Raw genomic sequence first — 13,253 nt, 5'->3', positions numbered from 1 at the left:
GTTGATATATTGACACGGTATCGATCTATTTTACAAACAAAATCTCACAAGAATTTGCAAAATATCACGAGAGTTTGTAACAGAACGATGAAATTTCACAAGATTTTGAAAGTAAAATAGATCGATACCGCGTTTTTAAAAATTTATTTGATATCAGCATATGAAAATATATTTGAGTATATTATTTTTCAAAGTGTCAGAAATGGATAACAAAACTGCTATTTTCAATGACTACTTATTTTTGTCCAGCTTTAACATCGGTATCGATATCGGTTATCGGCTACATGAGTTTTCGATATCGGATATCGGCCAAAATCCCAATATCGTGCACCCCTACTTACAATTAATAGTAAACTTTCTGATGTAAAACCTCATTCTAAACCAATTTTTCTACGTAACAGCAAAAACCGATAAATCTAACCCGAGGGTGGGGGGAGATTTTCAGAGGATTTCAGAGGAACAAGAAAAAAATGGTGCAGATACATTCTACAAAAACCGCTTCTGAAATTCACTGAAGATTATTCCCTGGCCAGTGGCACAGTGATAGAGAATTTTAAGCAGATATCCCTTTCTCCTCTCCCAAGATACAAATGCTTGCCCAAGGCATCTGCTGGCATCGTTAAGACGAGTCTACTGCCCCTGAGGGCATTTCACTCAGTAGCAGCAATCCTGATTCTAATTATGGCTAATCGCAACTGGGTCCTCTCATAGCAATTCCACTCCATGCTTTGTTCTGCTTGCCTCTCCAGTAGAGGTCAGACAGCTGTCTAAACCCGGTACCCCTGCTTCGCCTCAGTGTGGAACTGGCAGACGAGCACCGGGCACCATTTCCATTTGAAAGCCTGGTTGGACATTTCTCTGTGTGAGAACTGGAACAGGGATGTGAGGAGCAGTGGGATAATGGCAGAAGGTCAGAGAGGGAGGTGTGGATTTTATTGAAAAGTGGAAAAACATGGTTTTGATGTAGGCAAGAGACAGGCGTGTAGCCACTAGCTGGCAAATATCATGACAAATTAGTTCAGTGCATCTCAAAAATGTACCCAAAACCAGGAGAAATTCCTAAGAAAAATAATCAAACCACATTCACTATCCTTGTACGGATAATCTAAAATAAAGACTGCAATAAAAAAAGGTTAATACAGAGGTGGGAGCAAGGAGAAAACCAACAGTGCCCTCTAGAACGAACAGCAAAGATCAGTCAGGGCTGCCTCGCCCAGCATGAGAACATGTTAATAAATAGATCAAGTAACCTGCATTCCTGGGCCGAGGTGGTGGTTTGGCTGCTTGAACCAGCAGCAAGTCTGAGAAGAAATTCCTCCTCTCCTTTTCTCCTGGAGGGCACAGCAATACCACCTCCCCATAGGTCCTCTGAAATATACTTCTCACCTGTAATAAAAACAGACAAATACAACATTAGGAAAAAAAAAAAAAGACTTCCATTATATTTGGCTTATGGTCTTGCACCAAATTATAAATGAGTGGTTTAATTTGCCACTGTATACTTAAATACACGAGCCTATGCTTCAGTGGCTTGCAGGAATTAAGTTTCTTAATTGCAAAGCAAATAAAACTGCAGTGATGTCAAGTACATCTACTAGAGGACTTCGGTAGAGAGTGAAAGACTAGATTAAATTTCCTTAAAAACTTAAGCCTGATGACAAACCCAGTAAGTGTCGTTAACCACCTGAGGTCACCAGAGATCTGCACTACTACTCTTTAATGTCCATTGCAGAGCTACTACTGTGTGTGCTAAAGGAGTGAACTCCAGATGATCATCTTATTCCTCTTGTCCATTCCAGCTTCCTTCCCTTATAATGAAGAATCAGTGCTGTAAGTAAGATACAACAAGGTTGCATCACATTGAAAGTAAAAAAAAAAAATGTCCTCAACAAATGCAGCATGTCATGGAGGAATGATCAAACCCTGTGGAACATTTTCTTTTTCTATAGTCTGAGGTGCATGGAGGAGATGATGAGCTTGTTTATTTGCCTGGTGACAAACCAAAGCGCACCACGACTGAGTGGAGCTTATTAAAGTTACTCGAGCCGCAGATATGTGCAGATAGATTCCTTGTATTACAGTTGGGGTTTCTTTTTTTGTTTTTGGTCGGGTCTGCAAGCAGAAAACCCAAGGGTCATCTAACGTAAACTTCATTAAATCTTCTTGTACAACACTTAGGAGAGAAGTGCTAATTATATTTGCCATTTCCATCACAGCACTAGTGTGGAGATGGCGGCATGCATAAGCAATCGTATGGAACAAATTATGTAAATATATTACAATGAGAAATAAAAACCGATCACTTTAGATACTCCATCTTTGAGTGTAAAAGGTGTTTAAAATATAAATTCACTCAGCATTTTGGTCACTGTGGCGAGATCATAGAGTCAGGGACAATTTGCCAAAGAAGAGAGATATTGCATCCTATAAAAGGCTAATTCTAACAGTCGCAGTTCTATGTTCTTGTGCATCAGTTTCATTTCCTCCTCGTTCTTTAGTTTTACTATCTAGCTTCTTTTCATCGGGACAAAACAGTTATAAATTTTTCATGTAAAATAGGATAAAAATCTGAGTTTTTAATAGGGAGTGTTTTAAAACTTCACTGCCATTAAAACCTTTGGCTCTTAACACTTCTAATGGAAAAAAAAAACTTTTGTGCAATATCTCTGACGTTTGGCAGCAGGTGAGATCTTAATATTATATAAAATCAATGCAGTGCTATTTATACCACCAAATAGAATCTGTTAATTGTGATAAAGACATAAATTTGAAGCAAAGAGTTGTGTTTGCGTTAACATTTTTCTAGGGAAGAAACCATTGATAGATTCATTAACTGAAATGTTAATAATAATTAATCTATTATTGAAGAAACAGTCAGCTAGTTTAATGATCGCTTAATCGCAACTGGAGTAAAGAGACAATAAAACATGCCTTTTAGCCTTTAGCTGAGCAGCATTTATACAAAAACTGTATAAAAAAAAAAAAAAACTACAATGAAGATAAAAAAACATCAATAAGCTCCATCAGAACTCCTAAAGTGGAATAGTTAGTTTTATTTAAATTCTGTAAGAAAAACAAAAAACTTTTGCGATCCCATTATTATTCGAAAAAATAAACAGATTAATCAATAAGTAAAATCATCGGTTTCAGTTTCAGTCCTACTATTTAAAAAATAAAACCTGTTTTGCAGTAAATGCATTCTCACATGCACACATCATCAGCACTGCTTTTTAAAGACTTGCTGTAGGACGGTTACATCCTCCTTTATTATGGCGCTATAACAGCTATCGAAATCCGTTAAAACTGGCATTAGTTTGAAAAAGCTTTAAAAAAAGAACTGATTGATTACAAACCTCTGATTAGTCCGTCTCTCATAAGTACAACACCAACCAAACAAGGTGAATCACATTCCTTTACATCTACTTTCTAAACACCGCTGTAGATTACATATCTAATAATAAAAGAAGTTGACCTGACAAACGAGTACTGTATTCTATATGCCCAAAACTTTTGCAGAGTAAGATGATTTCTTTACTTAAAGTGAGACAGCACCCTTTTCTAAGCGTTTTCTTATCCTAAGGGGAAATGAAGGCTTTTATTTCAACCATAAAGAAAGAATATCAGAATCAGAGTCCAATCATATAAAATAAGCACAAGACTAGGGCTGCAACTAACGATTATTTTGAAAATCGATGAATCGGCCGATTATTTTTTCGATTAATCGATGAATCGGACACAAAATATTTTTTTTATATTAACCTCTTTATTCCAAAATAAACATTTTAGACAGAACAAACAAGCACACAAGTACAGGTTGCTCATTAACTGTACTGGTGCTATATGAAAAATTAAATGTTTGTTTTAAAACTACGCAAACTTACATGAGAAATGTAGCTGTACATCCACAAAATATAGGCTACTTTGTTTCATAAAGCGCAAAAAGAGACATTTTTGTTTTTTAAAGCCCCTAAGGGGTTCAAACAATAGGCCCCCCCCCCATTTCAACAAATGAGGTTTTTTTAGACTAGAAGAGTTCTGCCTTTTAAGACAGGAAAGTATAGCAGTTAAAGTTGCTACTTGAGAAAATACTGAACCATAGAGATAAAAATAGCCCTGTGATTCAAATTATAAATTGTATTTGGAATAAAAATGAGAGAAGTAGGGGTGCTAAAAAACACATCCTCCAAAGACAGATATTTACATGGGAATGTGGCAGATAATTAATTGACATATTACTGATCTTGCTGGATTTTATTCTGCTTTACTTCCATAAATTGCAGGATCTTCTTTACTTTATCTTTGCCAGAAGATTTAAACTTTAAAAGCCTTGCCCTCATAATTTGCAAGTTAATTTATTTATAAAGAAAATATAAACGCTGCTTAAGCTAATTCAAATGAAATTAAAAGTAAAATAAGTAGCCAACCTTATCACTGTCTGTAACCTACTAACAAGCTAAGGAAAGCATCAGATGAGCTACCTGAGAAACTAACGTTACGTTTCCCCACTTTAAAATGAAACAAACATGGTTACTCATCCTGCTGATCAGCTCTCTTCACTGCCATCGAAGGCTCCAACATGTTTTCTTTTCAGGTGCTGCGTCATAACAGTGGTGCTTCCGTGCCATGTTTATTTGTCTTTACAAAAGTTGCATGTTACGACTTTTTTCACTTTACAAAGGCTATTTTAATTATTGTGATCAATTTGCGCCGTCAATCCCGGGGCATGCGCGCTTCATTTGCAGTCTGGACGCTGAGGGTAAACTCCTCACTAAAATCCTGCGGCTCGGACTGCAGCGCTGAGAGGGATTCTTGTGGGAGAGGGAGAAAGGCGTTGGGATGGGGGAGGCGCCCCACGGCAGCAGCTGCCGCTGGAGGACAAGAGTAGGAACGATACATGCTTTCACGTAAGAGTCTCCAAAAGCCGCCAGTGACACCGTAAAAAGTCGCCAGATTTGTCGCTAGTCGCTTTTTAAAAAAATAGTCGCTGGAGGGGTCTGAAAAGTCGCTGAGTTGGCAACACTGCAACTGCGGCGCTGACTCGCTCCGCCATATTTTTTTTTCTTCCCCGGGATGACGGCGGCGGCGGATGACGCATTAATCGCGCAACACAACTAATCGATGATTAAATTCGTTGCCAACGCTTTTAAAAGTCGATTTTTATCGATTTTATCGATTCGTTGTTGCAGCCCTACACAAGACATTCGAAAACTGTTCTCGACACTGCAGGTAAGCATTTTACTCATGATAAAAGGCTGCAGGGGGAAGACAGAGGAAAGCTAACTAAAATGTGTGAATAATGGATAAAAATATGAGAGGAAGAAAGAAAGAGTGCATGGGAGACAGAATATAAACTAAAAGTCATTATTTATCACAGGTTTGAAGGAAAACAGGCTATCCTAAACAGTTGGAGACATATCTGGTTTAATAAAAATAAATAAATAAAACCGCGCAGTGTAGTTTGGAAATATTGCAGACATTAAGTTGATGCATTTCCCTATTGATTAACGTAGTGTTGCCTGCAAATAATACATTATTCATCTGACTGCATACTCGGGTCCATCACTGCAACAGCTACAGCTGCCCATTAAAGAAAATAAAATTATAAAACAAAATAAAAGAAAAACATGTAAAGATACTGAAAAAAACTGCTTGTTAATTTTTAGATGATATATGTTAAAAAAAGCATATAACTAAACAAATTTAACAGCTTTCTGAATCATGTCCATGGCAAACCTAGACCTAATAGAAATGTTACCAGAACATGTAATTAACTTACTTCTGAACTGTGTTTTTCCTGCATAACCAACAAACAACACCAAAAATATATCACTGTAATTCAGTCCAGGCATGTATCTGGTGATGTTAACTAAATGGGTCTTTCTAACAGCTATTATTTATTACAATCCAAAGAGAAAACATGTTTACAGTAATAATGTGAATATTGTGCAGCCACAATGGTTCAGTATCATAGCTGATCATCATACCCTTAGAGAACAAAAACAAACATCCAGCTGTTTAATAGCGATTCATCCATCGAGCACTGCGCACCTCTAGCTGGGAGTTTGAGCGTTGCATTTTGACTTCAAAAGTCACCCTCTGAATAAAAAGGCAGTATTACTATCAGAGCGAAAAACAGAAACAAAGGAACCTTGGTTTCTTGATCTCGTTCACACAGGGCGTCGTTTCACAGCTCCCAGTTCAATTCAGTGATAGAGCTGAAGGTAACTCCTCCCCTGGAGGCTGTGCTGCTGACTAAGCACCAACATCCCCCCCCCCCCCCCCCCCCCCCGCAATCTGTTATTCTCATCGATCCTCCCTGGTATCCCTTGCATGCTTGTTCTCTCCTCCTAACTGTCCTGCTGTTTGCTTTTTTTTTTTTTTTTTTTTTTGCCCTCTGGAAGTAAGTGTAGAACAGGTAAAACAGCAGCGGTGGATTAAAAAAAAAAAAAAAAACGACAGCAAGAAAAATCTAGGATGCTTCCAGTGTGTGCAGTACACAGCAGGTAGGTATTTTCATCATCATAAAAAGCTGCAGGGGTGATGGCAACAGAAACACGCAAGGCAAAAACGTGTTGATGGATGAATTTTTTTTGGGGGGGAGGAAGATGTAGAGAACTAAAAGGAATATATGGAGGAATCATTTATTTAGTCCTGTAGAAGAAAATTGGAAATCTTTTGTTTTTCAATCCATTGGCACAATCAATTTCACCAGAGGCCATCCACTTAAAATGCTACTAAAGTATGCATGTGGATTAGCTTGCTGCTGTCCCTCTGTATTGTTCTCCTAAAGCTGAGATCCCCAAGAAAGCCAGAATGTAGCGGCATGAGGTGATAACTCAACTTCCACATTAAAATGGCATCAAAGGCCTAAAATTCCTAATGAGTCGGTACCTGCCAAATGCTTTTGAGAGAGCTGATCGTGTAGAAAAAAATGCTGCACAGTCTGGCAGAAACAAATGACCAGTTATAAGGTCAACAATGAGTCCTTTTCAGTGATGCACTCACAAAACTCAAGATGGTCATAACTCTGTGCTGATAGGCTGGTGAGCGAGGTGCAGATTCAGCTGTAATGGTTTATTTCAGGCACTAGAACAAGACGCCTGCTGTCATAAGCTGTTGATACCGCCCCAAAACGATGGGTAAACATGTTGAGCTGACTGAGAAAAAGTGCTAACGGGCAGCAGATCAGCAATAAACTGCTTCATATACGAATGATACACAAATCTGGGAACATTTATTTATACCGCTGGTACATGAACAAAATTTAAATAAAAATGATTTTAGATGCTTTTTAAACAGCTCTGTTTGTGCACTAAAAGAGGAGCAAAGACACTGTTGGGGATTGAATACTATCCACCACTACTTCTAACCTAGTCATAGTCACAGTTCCACAACACCCTTCTTGCATAGGGGGGGTGTAGAGATGACAGATGGTCTGGGCAACTAGCTAGCTGGAGGATTTGCAACAAAAACAAAACACACCAGCAGTGAAACATGGACAGCATTTCCTGTTTCCAACCCACACTGGAAAGTTCATAGTGAGGCGTGTGAAGATGCTTTTCTTCAGGACACGCCTTTAACTTTCAGATGTATTTTGCAGAAAATCAGTGAACTATACCTCAGAAACAACCCAAACGTGTTTTAACTGCATACATGTAGTGTTCTAAAAAAGAAAAAAGTCGTTAAAAGTAGACTTGCATCAGTCAATCAGCTGTGCTCGTGAATCCGCAGATTGTCCTGCGATTGGCCACGGCTGGCAACTGTCAGGTCATTATGAAGACCACTGCTTTTAGGCAGAGGCCATTTTATTGTTAATTACTTTTTTCTGAGGGGACACACATCTTTCTCCTGAGCTTGGTCCATGTTTGCTATGATCAGAGTGCCCAAAACAGGGGCGAATCACCCATACAGAGGGAAGAGGAGACAGCATTCTGAGCTCAAACAGCAGCAGTGAGGAATCAGTGAGAGCAGTATAACCGGCGGCTAAAGGCCACTGCTGACCGAGCCTAGCTATAGCTAGGCCAACTACAGAGGATCCAAGAAGTCCACATAGGAAACAGAACACTGAGGCTGGGAGAGAGGCTACTACTGACCGGGAGTCGGACAGCAGTTCTTTTGAGAACCCAGCCAGAGAGAATGAGCAGCAGGAGGCCGTATCAAGCCAAGGATTACCTCTAAGGGCCAACTGCTGGAGGTGGAAACAGGACAGCAGGAGATCAGAGGAGCCTGCAACCAAATAGTAAGGCGGACCAGGGAGAGAAGACTACTGCTAGTGATTCCTATGCTGGAGGTAGGATCATGAAACAGCCCGTCTAGGGCTAAAGTAAATGGCTTTTTAAAAATCTACCCACAGACAACGCTTTATGGTGTCATCCTTTTTCAACATTATTTTCCCCATCTTTCATTTTGATTTAAAAAAATGTCTCCACTGCCTCCTTCACTAAAACAGTGGTAAATTCAATATTACTTTCTCATGTCCTGTAAATTTGATACCCAATTCTACAATGACATGAGCCTGCAGTTTAAGATTGTCTGGATTTGATGCTCTGATCAAAGATCAGTGGATATTGATTTTTGTGATCGGCACTTGGCTCCCAAAGTCCTCACCATTATATGTCTAGTTGAAAATGTCAGATTTTCAGAGCTTTGTGAATGTAGATGGATTGACAGATAAGATTTGTTCCACATCTAAGTATCGCATGATTGCTGATTGCCCAAAATCAAGTTAGTTTCAAAGATCAGTTCTCCTATAATCATAATTGAACCTTTTTTCCTCACTGATCAATGTGGCCTTTTTACACCCAATGTAGTTCTACTAAATATTGACAGGACAGAACAAAAGCACCATTTTCCCGTCCAATAAGTAAAATAAATGGACCTCTGTCTCCCAGAATTATGTCCCAAAGAAACAGAGTTTTGGATTACTGATATAAGCATTTAGATAAAAATAAACTAAAAAGAAAAGACCAATACAGTTACATTTTAGTTAAATTTACAATGACTAAATAAATCCACACACTAACTGAGCGTTGTTTGTTTTCTGAATATGTCAGTGAGGCATTGCTACTGCAATAAAAGTTATTTAGTTTAAGTGTTTTCACAAAAGTTTATGACTGCAATAAATGTGGCAAGGGACTGTTTACAGACTGGAGTCTCGGCTACACCTCATTTCATTTTGTTTAAAAACTTAGATTACTTGTTTTCTTTCAACTAATCTCATCTAAAAAAATTAAAAAAAACAACTCAGCAGCATTTTCTTCTGTGTTTTTTTTTTTTTTTGAAATACTTGCATTAGTCACCATTACACCCCCAACCTCCCCCCCCCCCCCCCCCCCAGGGAGAGTTGAACACCTAAATTTTATCTCAGCCTAATTTTTACCCTCCTGGCTTCATACTTGTGAAACTGCCCAGCATTTTTTCTTCTTCGTTCCAAACTGCAAGCATGTTACATATAGGAGCTGATGGTGTGTGGACAGAAAGTTACTTCTTTGAAAACAGAACACAGTCTGCTTGTTAGGGGTTGGATTTCATGCCCCTTGGGCCTAACACTTCCTTCATGACTATAATCAATCAAACTTCTCCATATAAGTGTGCTGAGAGATGCTGCAACCATCTGCAATTTGAAGGAGCAGTTTGGACCCAGAAAAAAGAAAGATTTTTTGCATTTACTTTATTAGTTTACATACTGGCTGAATTATTATTTACTGAATTATTTTCCAAGACATTTCTGTAGGAATTTGCTTAACTTTGACTCCACAGAACTTTGAAATTGTGAAACGAGTCAAAAGATATGGTTTGAACCAAAAAGAAACGGTTTCCATGGCGGCATATTCTGGCAGAAAGAATTGAGACCAGGAATACAGAAGGGATTATATGTCCTATCTTAAAAATAGAGTAGAATTCATAAAGAGTAGGAGGAGGTTGCTAGACTGACTAAGATGCATTTCCCCCTAGCCTTCTTCTGCAAACAAATCAAACAAAACCCGAAGCTATTTGTATGTGTGAGAATTTCAGATCATTTTCCAACAGCATATCACACAACTGTAGAAGTTGAAAAAAAGGAATTCCACTTAGTTCTGATTGTAGTAACTCAGCAATATGCAAGTAATTCCAAATAAAAGGGCCAATAATCTTCATTCATTAGAAAAGTAATAACATGAAGGAAAAATAGTAAGCTCAACTTTGCAGTCCAAAGACGCCCAGAGATGCTCCAAGAAGCATATGCAAATCACCCTATGGTGATATACTTGAAAGTGAGTCCAAAACTACTATAGATTTTTTTAAAAGCTTCAATTTTTGGGCAGACAGGACGTCTTCCTTTGACCCAGCATCCGTCTCTCATATAGGCAAAAGAAACTGATGCTTAGCTTGTTCCTGGACTGAACCTATTGAAGAATTTGGATTATTATCTCAGTCCAGACTTCTTCTGTCTGATCCTCTCTCTGCTTGAAGCCTGTTGTCTTCTCAACCCCTGACCACACATCTCGGGTATTGTTCTGCAAAACCTTGCTTTGGGCTTGCCCCTTTATACCCACATGTTTTCTATCATCTTGTCCTTAAGTTGCTTCTGCATCCCACTTAATAATTCCACATCTACCGCCCTGAAGGTGCTTTGTTTTTTGTATCCAGGATTTATCATTGGGGAAGGATCTCACTGTCATTGTGGGAATTGTTTTAGCCACACAGACATTTATATAGTCTGTTACAGACTCAGTCATTGCAGTAATGTTTTCTCTATGTGGACGACAAAGTGCATTGTAGTCAATAGCCTCAAAGCAACCTTGCAGGGCTTCTTCAACGTCCTGTGACCACCTACTTACAGTTCTCTTTGAAACAGGTTGCCTCTAATAATGAGGATTCAGGGGGAAGTCTAGCAACCCGAGTGGCTAAAGGCCAATTTATGCTTCTGACGCATAGCCTCTGCAACTGTCAATTCTGTCTCTGTGTGCCACCATGCCCAGAGGTTCTGCAACCGTCGTCGCTCACCTCAAAAAAATCCTGACTACGTATTTGATGGTCGCAAACCCGTGCACACCTTAAGCGGAAGTGCGCAGACAAAAAACTGTTGTGATTGGTCCCTGGTATGCCTTTCCGGCTGTCTTTGGGGTCGTCCTTCTCGATTCAGTGGCGGGGCGCACCATTTTTAAAACCGAGGACCAACTACAATGGACAACTATGACGGAAGGTTAATTGAGGAGGTTCGGAAGTACATCCACTTGTACGATGCCACAGACAAATTATATAAAGATTCCAAGGTTTCTGTCAAAACAAAGTTCTCATGTTCGCCAAAGTTCTCGCGAGTTCTCGAGTCTCCCTAGAAATTCCAGACCGAGCATGCAGAAGCATACCAGCAAAACTGATTCACAGCCAGACGGAAGTGACATTTGATGTGTGCGGTTGCACAAGTCTAATCTGACCTTAAATGTTACAGTGTTGCTTTAAAGAGAAATCTGCATCACCTTAACCGGCAGATTAAGGTTTTGACTCTGGTGTGTTGAAACAGAACGCTCTAAAAGAAGCAAGACACTATGCCTTTAGGACTGGAATTAAAGATGCCTGCTCTACATGTTACAAATATTTTAACTACAAATAGCACAAGAAAACACTTATTATACTACATCTCTACCCCCATGCACCTTAGAGCTGTTCCAACTTAGAAATATTTGCCCTCTATGCGTGTCTGATCATGTTTTCCTCTTTATTGCCAACAGGGCTGAAAATACAAAACAAAGTCTCTCTAACTACAGATATGTCATTTTCACAGTCCCATGATGGAGCCATTTCCACTTTATTGGGCTGTAATAGAGAGTAAAACCCACTGGAGGGAAATGGACAGCTGCTAAGGGAGGGAGGGAAGCCTTAGAACTGGACCCCAGCCTGCAGAGTCTATTTGGTTGTGGAGGGATGTTGTTTGCTCCCTGCTGTGGTTTGGAGCTAAGGAAGCAGCTGTCACTGTGTTTTCAATGCCGGAGAGTGAAACAAGGCAATCAAATAGCCATTTTAGTTAAAAAGATTATCGACTGAGGCATATCTATGTTTAAAAAAAAACATTTCCAGAGTGAAACTGCTGTGTTTATCAACTAAACACAGATAATTGCTAAAATCCAACATGCAGAAGATTACGCACCTTTTGAATCAATTATATCAATTATCAAACATCCCCCTCTGCTGAAAGCCTGAATTAAGCATAAAATAATTTGTATTGCATTTCTTTATATTGAACTGATAAAAAAAAAAAATAAAAATTTAAATGCAGACATCAAGGCCTGGAAAATGTTTAAAAAAAAAAATATATATATATATATATATATATATATATATATATATATATATATATAAATAAAAATCTTTATCTACGTTAATATCCTAATAAAAATATATTATATTAGTGATTTTAAAGGGCCAAAAAAAAAAAGTATTCTTTTTAAGAGTATGTGTCACCTGGCATTAAGTCTGCTTGAGCTCATCTAGACTCAGACTAACTGAAAACAATGTTTTGTACTAAACAGGCAGAGCTTCTTTTGAAAACTCAAATCACCATTAACCATCGGGGATAATTGTTTGCCAATGAATTCCAGGTACTTTTAGCTCACACTTTGCATACCTCCAAGATATTCAGCTTGTTTGATGGAGTCTCATGACCACATCTATTAAAGATTGTAGTATCAGACTTACTACAGATCACAGAGAGAGTTGAGGCCAAAACTAGAGATGACAACAGTGGGTCCTTGGTTAACATTTTGGAAAAAAAATAAGATTATAAACAATTTGTGAAAACTGCTGGTTTTCTCATAAGTGCAGTGATTAGGGTATATACGGTAAAGCAAATATGGAGACAGCTGGTTAGATGTACAGCACTAACCATGACCCCATTTAAAATGGCTGGTGATGTCTGTGAGGACCTGAACTCATGACACCCATCCCTGCGTGTCTGATTAGGTCAGCCTCGCTCTCAGTGAGCCGTATGGCCACAATTTGCCTGAAGCTGATAAAACAGTAAGCTAGAAACCAGTCAGAAACCATGGCAACCCACTCTGACTCTGACCATCAAAGATAATATGATGCAAAAAACAAAAACAAAGGACTGAAGACGAGATAAAATCTGTGATTTTAACCTTTCAAGCGAGCGTATCAAATTTGTTTTCACACTTGAATTAATCTGTTTTTCCGAATCGCTGCTGATTTCATTGCTGCAAAGCCGAAACTGAACAAAAACATATATTATAAATTTAGGATAAGAGCCTTTTTCTGTA

The 13,253-nt window shown here is 38.7% G+C and overlaps 1 protein-coding gene across 1 annotated transcript in view; it reads right to left on the bottom strand.

Annotated features, from left to right (window-relative positions):
* Positions 1 to 13,253, bottom strand: part of atad2b (ATPase family AAA domain containing 2B) — a 98,454-nt gene that overhangs the window by 65,528 nt on the left and 19,673 nt on the right. Inside the window, exon 20 of the mRNA XM_038286119.1 lies at positions 1,251 to 1,386. Within this exon, the coding sequence (XP_038142047.1) occupies positions 1,251 to 1,386 (136 nt within the window). The remainder of the gene's footprint in view (positions 1 to 1,250; positions 1,387 to 13,253) is intronic.

This window comes from Cyprinodon tularosa, unplaced genomic scaffold (genome assembly GCF_016077235.1).
Source record: "Cyprinodon tularosa strain WSP-4 unplaced genomic scaffold, ASM1607723v1 ctg22, whole genome shotgun sequence".
In the NCBI taxonomy this organism is placed as follows: domain Eukaryota; kingdom Metazoa; phylum Chordata; class Actinopteri; order Cyprinodontiformes; family Cyprinodontidae; genus Cyprinodon; species Cyprinodon tularosa.
Note: the sequence above shows the minus strand (reverse complement) of the source record. Positions and strands in the feature narration are given on the sequence as shown.